Below are 17,475 nucleotides of genomic sequence, written 5' to 3'. Positions count from 1 at the left end.
ACTTGATGTGACTGAGTGTTGTGACTGAGTCTGTGTGTGGTGTTGGACTGAGTCAGTAGGTGATGACTTGATGTGACTGAGTCAGTATGTGATGACTTGATGTGTTGGTGTTGTGACTGAGTCAGTAGGTGATGACTTGATGTGTTGGTGATGTGACTGAGTCAGTAGGTGATGACTTGATGTGTTGGTGATGTGACTGAGTCAGTCTGTGATGACTTGATGTGACTGAGTCAGTCTGTGATGACTTGATGTGTTGGTGATGTGACTGAGTCAGTAGGTGATGACTTGATGTGTTGGTGATGTGACTGAGTCAGTCTGTGATGACTTGATGTGTTGTGACTGTGACTGAGTCAGTAGGTGATGACTTGATGTGTTGGTGTTGTGACTGAGTCAGTCTGTGATGACTTGATGTGACTGAGTCAGTATGTGATGACTTGATGTGTTGGTGATGTGACTGAGTCAGTCTATGATGACTTGATGTGTTGGTGTTGTGACTGAGTCAGTAGGTGATGACTTGATGTGTTGTGACTGAGTCAGTCTGTGATGACTTGATGTGACTGAGTTAGTATGTGATGACTTGATGTGTTGGTGTTGTGACTGAGTCAGTCTGTGATGACTTGATGTGTTGGTGTTGTGACTGAGTCAGTGGGTGATGACTTGATGTGACTGAGTCAGTAGGTGATGACTTGATGTGTTGGTGTTGTGACTGAGTCAGTATGTGATGACTTGATGTGACTGAGTCAGTCTGTGATGACTTGATGTGTTGGTGTTGTGACTGAGTCAGTGGGTGATGACTTGATGTGACTGAGTCAGTAGGTGATGACTTGATGTGTTGGTGATGTGACTGAGTCAGTCTGATGACTTGATGTGACTGAGTCAGTAGGTGATGACTTGATGTGACTGAGTCAGTAGGTGATGACTTGATGTGTTGATGTGACTGAGTCAGTGGTGATGACTGTGACTGAGTCAGTATGTGATGACTTGATGTGTTGGTGTTGTGACTGAGTCAGTGGGTGATGACTTGATGTGACTGAGTCAGTAGTGATGACTTGATGTGTTGGTGTTGTGACTGAGTCAGTCATGACTTGATGTGTTGGTGTTGTGACTGAGTCAGTAGGTGATGACTTGATGTGTGGTGTGTCAGTTGATGACTGATGTCAGTCTGTGATGACTTGATGTGTTGGTGTTGTGACTGAGTCAGTAGGTGATGACTTGATGTGTTTGTGTTGTGACTGAGTCAGTAGGTGATGACTTGATGTGTTGGATGTTGTGACTGAGTCAGTAGTGATGACTTGATGACTGAGTGATGTGATGTGTTGTGATGTGACTGAGTCAGTAGGTGATGACTTGATGTGTTGGTGATGTGACTGAGTCAGTCTGTGATGACTTGATGTGTTGGTGTTGTGACTGAGTCAGTCTGTGATGACTTGATGTGACTGAGTCAGTAGGTGATGACTTGATGTGATGTGACTGAGTCAGTCTGTGATGACTTGATGTGTTGGTGATGTGACTGAGTCAGTCTGTGATGACTTGATGTGATGTGACTGAGTCAGTGGTGATGACTTGATGTGTTGGTGATGTGACTGAGTCAGTCTGTGATGACTTGATGTGTTGATGTGACTGAGTCAGTGGTGATGACTTGATGTCTGAGTCAGTGGTGATGACTTGATGTGACTGAGTTAGTATGTGATGACTTGATGTGTTGGTGATGTGACTGAGTCAGTAGGTGATGACTTGATGTGTTGGTGATGTGACTGAGTCAGTCTGTGATGACTTGATGTGTTGGTGTTGTGACTGAGTCAGTCTGTGATGACTTGATGTGTTGGTGATGTGACTGAGTCACTGAGTCAGTGATGACTTGATGTGTTGGTGATGTGACTGAGTCAGTCTGTGATGACTTGATGTGACTGAGTCAGAGGTGATGACTTGATGTGTTGGTGTTGTGACTGAGTCAGTCTGTGATGACTTGATGTGACTGAGTCAGTCTGTGATGACTTGATGTGTTGGTGTTGTGACTGAGTCAGTAGGCGATGACTTGATGTGTTGGTGATGTGACTGAGTCAGTCTGTGATGACTTGATGTGATGTGACTGAGTCAGTCTGTGATGACTTGATGTGTTGGTGATGTGACTGAGTCAGTCTGTGATGACTTGATGTGAGTCAGTATGATGACTGATGTGACTGAGTCAGTCTGTGATGACTTGATGTGTTGGTGTGATCAGTGGGTGATGTGACTGAGTCAGTCAGTCTGTGATGACTTGATGTGACTGAGTCAGTCTGGATGACTTGATGTGTTGTGACTGAGTCAGTCTGTGATGACTTGATGTGACTGAGTCAGTAGGTGATGACTTGATGTGACTGAGTCAGTAGGTGATGACTTGGTGTGTTGGTGTTGTGACTGAGTCAGTAGGTGATGACTTGATGTGTTGGTGTTGTGACTGAGTCAGTAGGTGATGACTTGATGTGACTGAGTCAGTCTGTGATGACTTGATGTGTTGGTGTTGTGACTGAGTCAGTCTGTGATGACTTGATGTGTTGGTGATGTGACTGAGTCAGTAGGTGATGACTTGATGTGTTGGTGTTGTGACTGAGTCAGTAGGTGATGACTTGATGTGATGTGACTGAGTCAGTCTGTGATGACTTGATGTGTTGGTGATGTGACTGAGTCAGTCTGTGATGACTTGATGTGTTGGTGTTGTGACTGAGTCAGTGGGTGATGACTTGATGTGACTGAGTCAGTAGGTGATGACTTGATGTGAGTTAGTATGTGATGACTTGATGTGTTGGTGATGTGACTGAGTCAGTAGGTGATGACTTGATGTGTTGGTGATGTGACTGAGTCAGTAGGTGATGACTTGATGTGTTGGTGTTGTGACTGAGTCAGTCTGTGATGACTTGATGTGTGATGGACTGATGTGACTTGATGTGTTGTGACTGAGTCAGTGTGATGACTTGATGTGTTGGTGATGACTGAGTCAGTCTGTGATGACTTGATGTGTTGGTGATGACTGAGTCAGTCTGATGACTTGATGTGTTGGTGTTGTGACTGAGTCAGTCTGGTGATGACTTGATGTGTTGGTGATGTGACTGAGTCAGTCTGTGATGACTTGATGTGACTGAGTCAGTATGTGATGACTTGATGTGTTGGTGATGTGACTGAGTCAGTAGGATTGTGACTGTCAGATGACTGATGACTTGATGTGTTGGTGATGTGACTGAGTCAGTAGGTGATGACTTGATGTGTTGGTGTTGTGACTGAGTCAGTCTGTGATGACTTGATGTGTTGGTGACTGAGTCAGTAGGTGATGACTTGATGTCTGAAGTGTGATGACTTGATGTGTTGGTGATGTGACTGAGTCAGTAGGTGATGACTGACTTGATGTGACTGAGTCAGTAGGTGATGACTTGATGTGACTGAGTCAGTAGGTGATGACTTGATGTGTTGGTGTTGTGACTGAGTCAGTCTGTGATGACTTGATGTGACTGAGTCAGTAGGTGATGACTTGATGTCAGTCTGTCTGTGATGACTTGGTGATGACTTGATGTGTTGTGACTGAGTCAGTCTGTGATGACTTGATGTGTTGGTGATGTGACTGAGTCAGTCAGTCTGTGATGACTTGATGAGTCTTGATGACTTGATGTGACTGGTGTTGTGATGACTTGTATGTGTTGACTTGATGTGACTGAGTCAGTAGGTGATGACTTGATGTGTTGGTGATGTGACTGAGTCAGTCTGTGATGACTTGATGTGTTGGTGATGTGACTGAGTCAGTAGGTGATGACTTGATGTGTTGGTGATTGTGACTGAGTCAGTCTGTGATGACTTGATGTGTTGGTGATGTGACTGAGTCAGTCTGTGATGACTTGATGACTGAGTCAGTCTGTGATGACTTGATGTGACTGAGTCAGTAGGTGTGACTGAGTCAGTCTGTGATGACTTGATGTGTTGGTGTTGTGACTGATGACTCTGAGTCAGTAGGTGATGACTTGATGTGTGACTGTGTTGGTGATGTGACTGAGTCAGTCTGTGATGACTTGATGTGACTGAGTCAGTAGGTGATGACTTGATGTGTTGGTGTTGTGACTGAGTCAGTCTGGTGATGACTTGATGTGATGTGTACTGAGTCAGTCTGTGATGACTTGATGTGTTGGTGATGTGACTGAGTCAGTCTGTGATGACTTGATGTGATGTGACTGAGTCAGTAGGCGATGACTTGATGTGTTGGTGATGTGACTGAGTCAGTAGGTGATGACTTGATGTGATGTATGTGACTGAGTCAGTAGGTGATGACTTGATGTGTTGGTGTTGTGACTGAGTCAGTCTGTGATGACTTGATGTGTGTTGGTGTTGTGACTGAGTCAGTCTGACTTGATGTGTTGGTGATGTGACTGAGTCAGTAGGTGATGACTTGATGTGATGTGACTGAGTCAGTCTGTGATGACTTGATGTGTTGTGATGTGACTGAGTCAGTAGGTGATGACTTGATGTGATGGTGAGTCTGAGTCAGTCTGTGATGACTTGATGTGTTGGTGTTGTGACTGAGTCAGTAGGTGATGACTTGATGTGACTGAGTCAGTAGGTGATGACTTGATGTGACTGAGTCAGTAGGTGATGACTTGATGTGACTGAGTCAGTCAGTCTGTGATGACAGTTGATGACTTGATGTGACTGACTGAGTCAGTAGGTGATGACTTGATGTGACTGAGTCAGTAGGTGATGACTTGATGTGATGTCAGTTGTGATGACAGTTGTGTGACTTGGTGATGTGACTGAGTCAGTCTGTGATGACTTGATGTGTTGGTGTTGTGACTGAGTAGGTGATGACTGATGTCAGTCAGTCTGATGACTTGATGTGTTGTGACTGAGTCAGTCTGTGATGACTTGATGTGTTGGTGATGTGACTGAGTCAGTCTGTGATGACTTGATGTGTTGGTGTGTGACTGAGTGTGACTGAGTCAGTAGGTGATGACTTGATGTGACTGGTGTATGTGATGACTTGTCCTGTGTTGGTGATGTGACTGAGTCAGTAGGTGATGACTTGATGTGTTGGTGATGTGACTGAGTCAGTAGTGATGACTTGATGTGATGTGACTGAGTCAGTCTGTGATGACTTGATGTGTTGGTGATGTGACTGAGTCAGTCTGATGATGACTTGATGTGATGTGACTGAGTCAGTGTGGGTGATGACTTGATGTGTTGGTGATGTGACTGAGTCAGTCTGTGATGACTTGATGTGATGTGACTGAGTCAGTAGGTGATGACTTGATGTGTTGGTGTGTGACTGAGTCAGTCTGTGATGACTTGATGTGTTGGTGTGACTGAGTCAGTTGATGACTTGATGTGACTGAGTCAGTCTGTGATGACTTGATGTGTTGGTGTGTGACTGAGTCTGAGACTCAGTCTGTCAGTAGGTGATGACTTGATGTGTTGGTGTTGTGACTGAGTCAGTAGGTGATGACTTGATGTGTTGGTGATGTGACTGAGTCAGTCTGTGATGACTTGATGTGTTGGTGATGTGACTGAGTCAGTCTGTGATGTGATGTGTTGTGATGTGACTGAGTCAGTAGGTGATGACTTGATGTGTTGGTGTTGTGACTGAGTCAGTCTGTGATGACTTGATGTGTTGGTGTGTGACTGAGTCAGTCTGTGATGACTTGATGTGTTGGTGTGATGTGACTGAGTCAGTCTGTGATGACTTGATGTGTTGGTGATGACTGAGTCAGTCTGTGATGACTTGATGTGATGTGACTGAGTCAGTCTGTGATGACTTGATGTGTTGGTGTTGTGACTGAGTCAGTCTGTGATGACTTGATGTGATGTGACTGAGTCAGTAGGTGATGACTTGATGTGTTGGTGATGTGACTGAGTCAGTCTGTGATGACTTGATGACTTGATGTGTTGGTGATGTGACTGAGTCAGTCTGTGATGACTGATGTCAGTCTGAGTCAGTGATGACTTGATGTGTTGGTGATGTGACTGAGTCAGTCTGTGATGACTTGATGTGATGTGACTGAGTCAGTCTGTGATGACTTGATGTGTTGGTGATGTGACTGAGTCAGTCTGTGATGACTTGATGTGACTGAGTCAGTAGGTGATGACTGATGTGACTGAGTCAGTCTGTGACTGAGTCTTGATGTTGATGTGACTGAGTCAGTCTGTGATGACTTGATGTGTTGGTGTTGTGACTGAGTCAGTAGGTGATGACTTGATGTGTTGAGTCAGTAGGTGATGACTTGATGTGACTGAGTGTCTGTGATGACTTGATGTGTGGTGACTGAGTCAGTCTGTGATGACTTGATGTCAGTAGGTGTGACTGAGTCAGTCTGTGATGACTGATGTGTTGGTGATGTGACTGAGTCAGTAGGTGATGACTGTGATGTGACTGAGTCAGTGGTGATGACTTGATGTGACTGAGTCAGTCAGGTGATGACTTGATGTTTGATGTGACTGAGTCAGTAGGTGATGACTTGATGTTGGTGTATGTGACTTGAGTCAGTCTGTGACTGACTTGATGTGACTGAGTCAGTAGGTGATGACTTGATGTGTTGGTGATGTGACTGAGTCAGTAGGACTGATGACTTGATGTGTGACTGAGTCAGTAGGTGATGACTTGATGTGTTGGTGTTGTGACTGAGTCAGTAGGTGATGACTTGATGTGTTTGTGTTGTGACTGAGTCAGTAGGTGATGACTTGATGTGATGATGACTTGAGTAGTGATGACTGGTGTGATGACTTGATGTGACTGAGTCAGTAGGTGATGACTTGATGTGTCAGTTGGTGATTGTGACTGAGTCAGTCTGTGATGACTTGATGTGATGTGACTGAGTCAGTCTGTGATGACTTGATGTGTTCAGTAGGTGATGTGACTGAGTCAGTCTGTGATGACTTGATGTGTTGGTGTTGTGACTGAGTCAGTGGTGATGACTTGACTGTTGATGTGACTGAGTCAGTAGGTGATGACTTGATGACTGAGTCTTTGGTGTGTTGGTGATGTGACTGAGTCAGTCTGGTGATGACTTGATGTGTTGGTGATGTGACTGAGTCAGTCTGTGATGACTTGATGTGACTGTGACTGAGTCAGTCTGTGATGACTTGATGTGTTGGTGATGTGACTGAGTCAGTCTGTGATGACTTGATGTGACTGAGTCAGTGGTGATGACTTGATGTGACTGAGTCTGGTGATGACTGATGTGACTGAGTCAGTATGTGATGACTTGATGTGTGGTGATGTGACTGAGTCAGTCTGTGATGACTTGATGTGATGTGACTGAGTCAGTCTGTGATGACTTGATGTGTTGGTGATGTGACTGAGTCAGTCTGATGACTTGATGTGACTTGGTGATGACTTGACTGAGTCAGTCTGTGATGACTGTGTTGGTGTTGTGACTGAGTCAGTAGTGACTGATGATGACTGTTGGTGTTGTGACTGAGTCAGTAGGTGATGACTTGATGTGACTGAGTCAGTCTGTGATGACTTGATGTGTTGGTGTTGTGACTGAGTCAGTAGTTGATGACTTGATGTGTTGGTAATGTGACTGAGTCAGTGGGTGATGACGTGATGTGACTGAGTCAGTCTGTGATGACTTGGTGTTGGTGATGTGACTGAGTCATGGGTGATGACTGAGTGACTGAGTCAGTGATGACTTGATGTGACTGAGTCAGTAGGTGATGACTTGGTGTGTTTGTGTTGTGACTGAGTCAGTAGTTGATGACTTGATGTGTTGGTAATGTGACTGAGTCAGTGGGTGATGACTTGATGTGACTGAGTCAGTAGGTGATGACTTGATGTGACTGAGTCAGTAGGTGATGACTTGGTGTGTCGTTGTTGTAACTCAGTCAGTCTGTGATGACTTGGTGTGTTGGTGATGTGACTGAGTCAGTAGGTGATGACTTGATGTGTTGGTGTTGTGACTGAGTCAGTCTGTGATGACTTGATGTGATGTGACTGAGTCAGTCTGTGATGACTTGATGTGTTGGTGTTGTGACTGAGTCAGTGGGTGATGACTTGATGTGACTGAGTCAGTAGGTGATGACTTGATGTGACTGAGTTAGTATGTGATGACTTGATGTGTTGGTGATGTGACTGAGTCAGTAGGTGATGACTTGATGTGATGTGACTGAGTCAGTCTGTGATGACTTGATGTGTTGGTGATGTGACTGAGTCAGTCTGTGATGACTTGATGTGATGTGACTGAGTCAGTAGGCGATGACTTGATGTGTTGGTGATGTGACTGAGTCAGTCTGTGATGACTTGATGTGATGTGACTGAGTCAGTCTGTGATGACTTGATGTGTTGGTGTTGTGACTGAGTCAGTAGGCGATGACTTGATGTGTTGGTGATGTGACTGAGTCAGTCTGTGATGACTTGATGTGATGTGACTGAGTCAGTCTGTGATGACTTGATGTGTTGGTGATGTGACTGAGTCAATAGGTGATGACTTGATGTGTTGGTGATGTGACTGAGTCAGTCTGTGATGACTTGATGTGATGTGACTGAGTCAGTCTGTGATGACTTGATGTGTTGGTGATGTGACTGAGTCAGTCTGTGATGACTTGATGTGACTGAGTCAGTAGGTGATGACTTGGTGTGTTGGTGATGTGACTGAGTCAGTCTGTGATGACTTGATGTGACTGAGTCAGTCTGTGATGACTTAATGTGTTTGTGTTGTAACTGAGTCAGTAGGTGATGACTTGATGTGTTGGTGATGTGACTGAGTCAGTAGTTGATGATTTGATATGACTGAGTCAGTCTGTGATGACTTGATGTAACTGAGTCAGTCTGTGATGACTTGATGTGTTGGTGATGTGACTGAGTCAGTCTGTGATGACTTGATGTGTTGGTGATGTGACTGAGTCAGTCTGTGATGACTTGATGTGACTGAGTCAGTAGGTGATGACTTGATGTGACTGAGTCAGTCTGTGATGACTTGATGTGTTGGTGATGTGACTGAGTCAGTCTGTGATGACTTGATGTGTTGGTGACGTGACTGAGTCAGTAGTTGATGATTTGATATGACTGAGTCAGTCTGTGATGACTTGATGTAACTGAGTCAGTCTGTGATGACTTGATGTGTTGGTGATGTGACTGAGTCAGTCTGTGATGACTTGATGTGTTGGTGATGTGACTGAGTCAGTCTGTGATGACTTGATGTGACTGAGTCAGTAGGTGATGACTTGATGTGACTGAGTCAGTAGGTGATGACTTGATGTGACTGAGTCAGTAGGTGATGACTTGATGTGTTGGTGTTGTGACTGAGTCAGTCTGTGATGACTTCATGTGTTTTGACTGAGTCAGTAGGTGATGGCTTGATGTGTTGTGACTGAGTCAGTCTTTGATGACTTGGTGTGTTGGTGTTGTGACTCAGTCAGTCTGTGATGACTTGGTGTGTTGGTGATGTGACTGAGTCAGTAGGTGATGACTTGATGTGTTGGTGTTGTGACTGAGTCAGTCTGTGATGACTTGATGTGATGTGACTGAGTCAGTCTGTGATGACTTGATGTGTGAGTGTTGTGACTGAGTCAGTGGGAGATGAATTGATGTGACTGAGTCAGTAGGTGATGACATGATGTGTTTGTGATGTGACTGAGCCAGTAGGTGATGACTTGGTGTGTCGGTGTGGTGACTGAGTCAGTCTGTGATGACTTGGTGTGTTGGTGATGTGACTGAGTCAGTCTGTGATGACTTGATGTGATGTGACTGAGTCAGTCTGTGATGACTTGATGTGTTGGTGATGTGACTGAGTCAGTCTGTGATGACTTGATGTGATGTGACTGAGTCAGTAGGCGATGACTTGATGTGTTGGTGATGTGACTGAGTCAGTCTGTGATGACTTCATGTGTTGTGACTGAGTCAGTCTTTGATGACTTGGTGTGTTGGTGATGTGACTGAGTCAGTCTGTGATGACTTCATGTGTTGTGACTCAGTCAGTCTGTGATGACTTGATGTGTTGGTGATGTGACTGAGTCAGTCTGTGATGACTTGATGTGACTGAGTCAGTATGTGATGACTTGATGTGTTGGTGTTGTGACTGAGTCAGTGGGTGATGACTTGATGTGACTGAGTCAGTAGGTGATGATTGACTGTTGGTGATGTGACTGAGTCAGTCTGTGATGACTTGATGTGTTGGTGTTGTGACTGAGTCAGTAGGTGATGACTTGGTGTGTTGGTGATGTGACTGAGTCAGTAGGTGATGACTTGATGTGACTGAGTCAGTAGGTGATGACTTGATGTGTTGGTGTTGTGACTGAGTCAGTGGATGATGACTTGATGTGACTGAGTCAGTAGGTGATGACTTGATGTGACTGAGTCAGTCTGTGATGACTTGATGTGTTGGTGATGTGACTGAGTCAGTAGGTGATGACTTGATGTGTTGTGACTGAGTCAGTCTGTGATGACTTGATTTGTTGGTAATGTGACTGAGTCAGTCTGTGATGACTTGATGTGTTGGTAATGTGACTGAGTCAGTCTATGATGTGTTGTTGTTGTGACTGAGTCAGTAGGTGATGACTTGGTGTGTTTGTGATGTGACTGAGTCAGTAGTTGATGACTTGATGTGTTGTGACTAGGTCAGTCTGTGATGACTTGATGTGTTGGTGATATGACTGAGTCAGTAGGTGATGACTTGATGCGACTGAGTCAGTAGGTGATGACTTGATGTGACTGAGTCAGTAGGTGATGACTTGATGTGTTGGTGATATGACTGTCAGTAGGTGATGACTTGATGTGACTGAGTCAGTAGGTGATGACTTGATGCGACTGAGTCAGTAGGTGATGACTTGATGTGACTGAGTCAGTAGGTGATGACTTGATGTGTGAGTGTTGTGACTGAGTCAGTGGGAGATGAATTGATGTGACTGAGTCAGTAGGTGATGACATGATGTGTTTGTGATGTGACTGAGCCAGTAGGTGATGACTTGGTGTGTCGGTGTGGTGACTGAGTCAGTCTGTGATGACTTGGTGTGTTGGTGATGTGACTGAGTCAGTCTGTGATGACTTGATGTGATGTGACTGAGTCAGTCTGTGATGACTTGATGTGTTGGTGATGTGACTGAGTCAGTCTGTGATGACTTGATGTGATGTGACTGAGTCAGTAGGCGATGACTTGATGTGTTGGTGATGTGACTGAGTCAGTCTGTGATGACTTCATGTGTTGTGACTGAGTCAGTCTTTGATGACTTGGTGTGTTGGTGATGTGACTGAGTCAGTCTGTGATGACTTCATGTGTTGTGACTCAGTCAGTCTGTGATGACTTGATGTGTTGGTGATGTGACTGAGTCAGTCTGTGATGACTTGATGTGACTGAGTCAGTATGTGATGACTTGATGTGTTGGTGTTGTGACTGAGTCAGTGGGTGATGACTTGATGTGACTGAGTCAGTAGGTGATGGCTTGGTGTGTTGGTGATGTGACTGAGTCAGTCTGTGATGACTTGATGTGTTGGTGTTGTGACTGAGTCAGTAGGTGATGACTTGGTGTGTTGGTGATGTGACTGAGTCAGTAGGTGATGACTTGATGTGACTGAGTCAGTAGGTGATGACTTGATGTGTTGGTGTTGTGACTGAGTCAGTGGATGATGACTTGATGTGACTGAGTCAGTAGGTGATGACTTGATGTGACTGAGTCAGTCTGTGATGACTTGATGTGTTGGTGATGTGACTGAGTCAGTAGGTGATGACTTGATGTGTTGTGACTGAGTCAGTCTGTGATGACTTGATTTGTTGGTAATGTGACTGAGTCAGTCTGTGATGACTTGATGTGTTGGTAATGTGACTGAGTCAGTCTATGATGTGTTGTTGTTGTGACTGAGTCAGTAGGTGATGACTTGGTGTGTTTGTGATGTGACTGAGTCAGTAGTTGATGACTTGATGTGTTGTGACTAGGTCAGTCTGTGATGACTTGATGTGTTGGTGATATGACTGAGTCAGTAGGTGATGACTTGATGCGACTGAGTCAGTAGGTGATGACTTGATGTGACTGAGTCAGTAGGTGATGACTTGATGTGTTGGTGATATGACTGTCAGTAGGTGATGACTTGATGTGACTGAGTCAGTAGGTGATGACTTGATGCGACTGAGTCAGTAGGTGATGACTTGATGTGACTGAGTCAGTAGGTGATGACTTGATGTGTTGGTGATATGACTGTCAGTAGGTGATGACTTGATGTGACTGAGTCAGTAGGTGATGACTTGATGTGACTGAGTCAGTAGGTGATAACTTGATGTGTTGGTGATGTGACTCAGTCAGTCTGTGATGACTTGATGTGTTGTCAGTATGTTTTTAACCCTTATGTTACCAGGTAAGTTGACTGAGAACATTCTCATTTACCGCAACGACCTGGGGAATAGTTACAGGGGAGAGGAGGGGGATGAATGAGCCAATTGGAAGCTGGGGATGATTAGGTGGGGCGGCAGGGTAGCCTAGTTGTTAGAGCCAGATTAGGTGACCATTATGGTATGAGGGTTTGAGATTAACATTTCCTGTCCAAATGATCTATTCTATTGTCTCTCTCCTCCCTCCCTCCCTCCCTCCCTCCCTCCTCCCTCCCTCCCCCTCTCTCCCTCCTCTCCCCCTCTCTCCTTCCCCTCTCTCTCTCCCTCTCCCTCCTCTCTCTCCCTCTCTCTCTCCCCCTCTCTCCCTCTCCCTCCCCTCTCTCCTCTCCTCTCTCCCCCTCTCTCCCCTCTCTCCCTCCCTCTCTCTCTCTCTCTCCCCCTCTCTCCCTCCTCTCCCCCTCTCTCCTTCTCTCCCTCCCTCTCTCTCCCTCTCTCTCTCCCCCCTCTCTCTCTCTCCAGGACAGGTTATATTTTGTGATGGAGTATATCAACGGAGGAGACCTCATGTATCAGATCCAGCATGTCGGCAAGTTCAAGGAACCTCATGCTGTGTGAGTAAACACACACACACACACACACACACACACACACACACACACACACACACACACACACACACACCACACACACACACACACACACACACACACACACACCACACACACACAGACAGACACACACACACACACACACACACACACACACACACACACACACACACACACACACACACACACACACACACACACACACACAGACAGACAGACACACACACACACACACACACACACACACACACACACACACACACACACACACACACACACACACACACACACACACACACATACTGTGTGAGTTTGCAGAGTATATAGGTCTGTTCCCAAATCGAGCCCGAAGCCATTAATCAATTCAAAGTTTACTTGTCAAATCAAAATCAAATGAAACTCTATTTGCCGAATACAACAGGTGTAATGCTACTTACAGGCCCTTAACCAACAGGTGTAATGCTACTTACAGGCCCTCAACCAACAGGTGAAATGCTACTTACAGGCCCTTAACCAACAGGTGTAATGCTACTTATAGGCCCTTAACCAACAGGTGTAATGCTACTTACAGACCCTTAACCAACAGGTGTAATGCTACTTACAGACCCTTAACCAACAGGTGTAATGCTACTTACAGACCCTTAACCAACAGGTGTAATGCCACTTACAGACCCTTAACCAACAGGTGTAATGCTACTTACAGACCCTTAACCAACAGGTGAAATGCTACTTACAGACCCTTAACCAACAGGTGTAATGCTACTTACAGACCCTTAACCATCAGGTGAAATGCTACTTACAGACCCTTAACCAACAGGTGTAATGCTACTTACAGACCCTTAACCAACAGGTGTAATGCTACTTACAGACCCTTAACCATCAGGTGAAATGCTACTTACAGGCCCTTAACCAACAGGTGTAATGCTACTTACAGACCCTTAACCATCAGGTGAAATGCTACTTACAGGCCCTTAACCAACAGGTGTAATGCTACTTACAGGCCCTTAACCAACAGGTGTAATGCTACTTACAGACCCTTAACCAACAGGTAAAATGCTACTTACAGGCCCTTAACCAACAGGTGTAATGCTACTTACAGGCCCTTAACCAACAGGTGTAATGCTACTTACAGGCCCTTAACCAACAGGTGTAATGCTACTTACAGACCCTTAACCATCAGGTGTAATGCTACTTACAGACCCTTAACCATCAGGTGTAATGCTACTTACAGGCCCTTAACCAACAGGTGAAATGCTACTTACAGACCCTTAACCAACAGGTGTAATGCTACTTACAGACCCTTAACCATCAGGTGAAATGCTGACTGACCAGCCCTTAACCATCAGGTGTAATGCTACTTACAGACCCTTAACCATCAGGTGAAATGCTACTTACAGACCCTTAACCATCAGGTGAAATGCTACTTACAGGCCCTTAACCAACAGGTGAAATGCTACTTACAGACCCTTAACCAACAGGTGTAATGCTACTTACAGGCCCTTAACCATCAGGTGTAATGCTACTTACTACAGGCCCTTAACCAACAGGTGTAATGCTACTTACAGACCCTTAACCAACAGGTGTAATGCTACTTACTACAGGCCCTTAACCAACAGGTGAAATGCTACTTACTACAGGCCCTTAACCAACAGGTGTAATGCTACTTACTACAGGCCCTTAACCAACAGGTGAAATGCTACTTACAGACCCTTAACCATCAGGTGAAATGCTACTTACAGACCCTTAACCATCAGGTGTAATGCTACTTACAGACCCTTAACCAACAGGTGAAATGTGTAGACCTCACAGTGAAATGCTGACTGACAGGCCCTTAACCATCAGGTGTAGACCTCACAGTGAAATGCTACTTACAGGCCCTTAACCATCAGGTGAAATGCTACTTACAGACCCTTAACCAACAGGTGTAATGCTACTTACAGGCCCTTAACCAACAGGTGTAATGCTACTTACAGGCCCTTAACCAACAGGTGTAATGCTACTTACAGGCCCTTAACCAACAGGTGTAATGCTACTTACAGGCCCTTAACCATCAGGTGAAATGCTACTTACAGACCCTTAACCATCAGGTGTAATGCTACTTACAGGGCCTTAACCAACAGGTGTAATGCTACTTACAGGCCCTTATCCATCAGGTGAAATGCTACTTACAGACCCTTAACCATCAGGTGTAATGCTACTTACAGGCCCTTAACCATCAGGTGTAATGCTACTTACTACAGGCCCTTAACCAACAGGTGTAATGCTACTTACAGACCCTTAACCAACAGGTGTAATGCTACTTACTACAGGCCCTTAACCAACAGGTGAAATGCTACTTACTACAGGCCCTTAACCAACAGGTGTAATGCTACTTACTACAGGCCCTTAACCAACAGGTGAAATGCTACTTACAGACCCTTAACCATCAGGTGAAATGCTACTTACAGACCCTTAACCATCAGGTGTAATGCTACTTACAGACCCTTAACCAACAGGTGAAATGTGTAGACCTCACAGTGAAATGCTGACTGACAGGCCCTTAACCATCAGGTGTAGACCTCACAGTGAAATGCTACTTACAGGTCCTTAACCATCAGGTGAAATGCTACTTACAGACCCTTAACCAACAGGTGTAATGCTACTTACAGGCCCTTAACCAACAGGTGTAATGCTACTTACAGGCCCTTAACCAACAGGTGTAATGCTACTTACAGGCCCTTAACCAACAGGTGTAATGCTACTTACAGGCCCTTAACCATCAGGTGAAATGCTACTTACAGACCCTTAACCATCAGGTGTAATGCTACTTACAGGCCCTTAACCAACAGGTGTAATGCTACTTACAGGCCCTTATCCATCAGGTGAAATGCTACTTACAGACCCTTAACCATCAGGTGTAATGCTACTTACAGGCCCTTAACCAACAGGTGTAATGCTACTTACAGGCCCTTAACCAACAGGTGAAATGCTACTTACAGACCCTTAACCATCAGGTGAAATGCTACTTACAGACCCTTAACCATCAGGTGAAATGCTACTTACAGGCCCTTAACCAACAGGTGTAATGCTACTTACAGGCCCTTAACCAACAGGTGTAGACATCACAGTGAAATGCTGACTGACCAGCCCTTAACCAACAGGTGTAGACCTCACAGTGAAATGTTGACCAGCCCTAAACCAACAGGTGTAGACCTCACAGTGAAATGCTGACTGACCAGCCCTTAACCAACAGGTGTAGACCTCACAGTGAAATGCTGACCAGCCCTTAACCAACAGGTGTAGACCTCACAGTGAAATGCTGACTGACCAGCCCTTAACCAACAGGTGTAGACCTCACAGTGAAATGCTGACCAGCCCTTAACCAACAGGTGTAGACCTCACAGTGAAATGCTGACTGACCAGCCCTTAACCAACAGGTGTAGACCTCACAGTGAAATGCTGACTGACCAGCCCTTAACCAACAGGTGTAGACCTCACAGTGAAATGCTGACCAGCCCTTAACCAACAGGTGTAGACATCACAGTGAAATGCTGACCAGCCCTTAACCAACAGGTGTAGACCTCACAGTGAAATGCTGACCGACCAGCCCTTAACCAACAGGTGTAGACCTCACAGTGAAATGCTGACCAGCCCTTAACCAACAGGTGTAGACATCACAGTGAAATGCTGACCAGCCCTTAACCAACAGGTGTAGACCTCACAGTGAAATGCTGACCGACCAGCCCTTAACCAGCAGGTGTAGACCTCACAGTGAAATGCTGACCGACCAGCCCTTAACCAACAGGTGTAGACCTCACAGTGAAATGCTGACCGACCAGCCCTTAACCAACAGGTGTAGACCTCACAGTGAAATGCTGACTGACCAGCCCTTAACCAACAGGTGTAGACCTCACAGTGAAATGCTGACCGACCAGCCCTTAACCAACAGGTGTAGCCCTCACAGTAAAATGCTGACCGACCAGCCCTTAACCAACAGGTGTAGCCCTCACAGTGAAATGCTTACTGACCAGCCCTTATCCAACAGGTGTAGACCTCACAGTGAAATGCTGACTGACCAGCCCTTAACCAACAGGTGTAGACCTCACAGTGAAATGCTGACCAGCCCTTATCCAACAGGTGTAGACCTCACAGTGAAATGCTGACCGACCAGCCCTTAACCAACAGGTGTAGACCTCACAGTGAAATGCTGACCAGCCCTTAACCAACAGGTGTAGACCTCACAGTGAAATGCTGACCAGCCCTTAACCAACAGGTGTAGACCTCACAGTGAAATGCTGACCGACCAGCCCTTAACCAACAAGTGTAGACCTCACAGTGAAATGCTGACCAGCCCTTAACCAACAGGTGTAGACATCACAGTGAAATGCTGACCAGCCCTTAACCAACAGGTGTAGACCTCACAGTGAAATGCTGACCAGCCCTTAACCAACAGGTGTAGACCTCACAGTGAAATGCTGACTGACCAGCCCTTAACCAACAGGTGTAGACCTCACAGTGAAATGCTGACCAGCCCTTAACCAACAAGTGTAGACCTCACAGTGAAATGCTGACTGACCAGCCCTTAACCAACAGGTGTAGACCTCACAGTGAAATGCTGA

At 45.5% G+C, this 17,475-nt stretch overlaps 1 protein-coding gene and 1 pseudogene across 1 annotated transcript in view; one reads left to right on the top strand and one right to left on the bottom strand.

Moving 5' to 3' along the window:
• The window catches only part of LOC135564961 (protein kinase C beta type-like), a 305,495-nt pseudogene that overhangs the window by 79,804 nt on the left and 208,216 nt on the right, over positions 1–17,475 (bottom strand).
• The window catches only part of LOC135564960 (protein kinase C beta type-like), a 90,240-nt gene that overhangs the window by 14,497 nt on the left and 58,268 nt on the right, over positions 1–17,475 (top strand). Inside the window, exon 2 of the mRNA XM_065011039.1 lies at positions 12,789–12,880. Coding sequence (XP_064867111.1) covers positions 12,789–12,880 — 92 coding nt within the window. The remainder of the gene's footprint in view (positions 1–12,788; positions 12,881–17,475) is intronic.

The sequence above is a fragment of the Oncorhynchus nerka genome, linkage group LG26, assembly GCF_034236695.1.
Source record: "Oncorhynchus nerka isolate Pitt River linkage group LG26, Oner_Uvic_2.0, whole genome shotgun sequence".
NCBI lineage: Eukaryota > Metazoa > Chordata > Actinopteri > Salmoniformes > Salmonidae > Oncorhynchus > Oncorhynchus nerka.
This window is presented reverse-complemented; position numbering and strand designations above follow the sequence as displayed.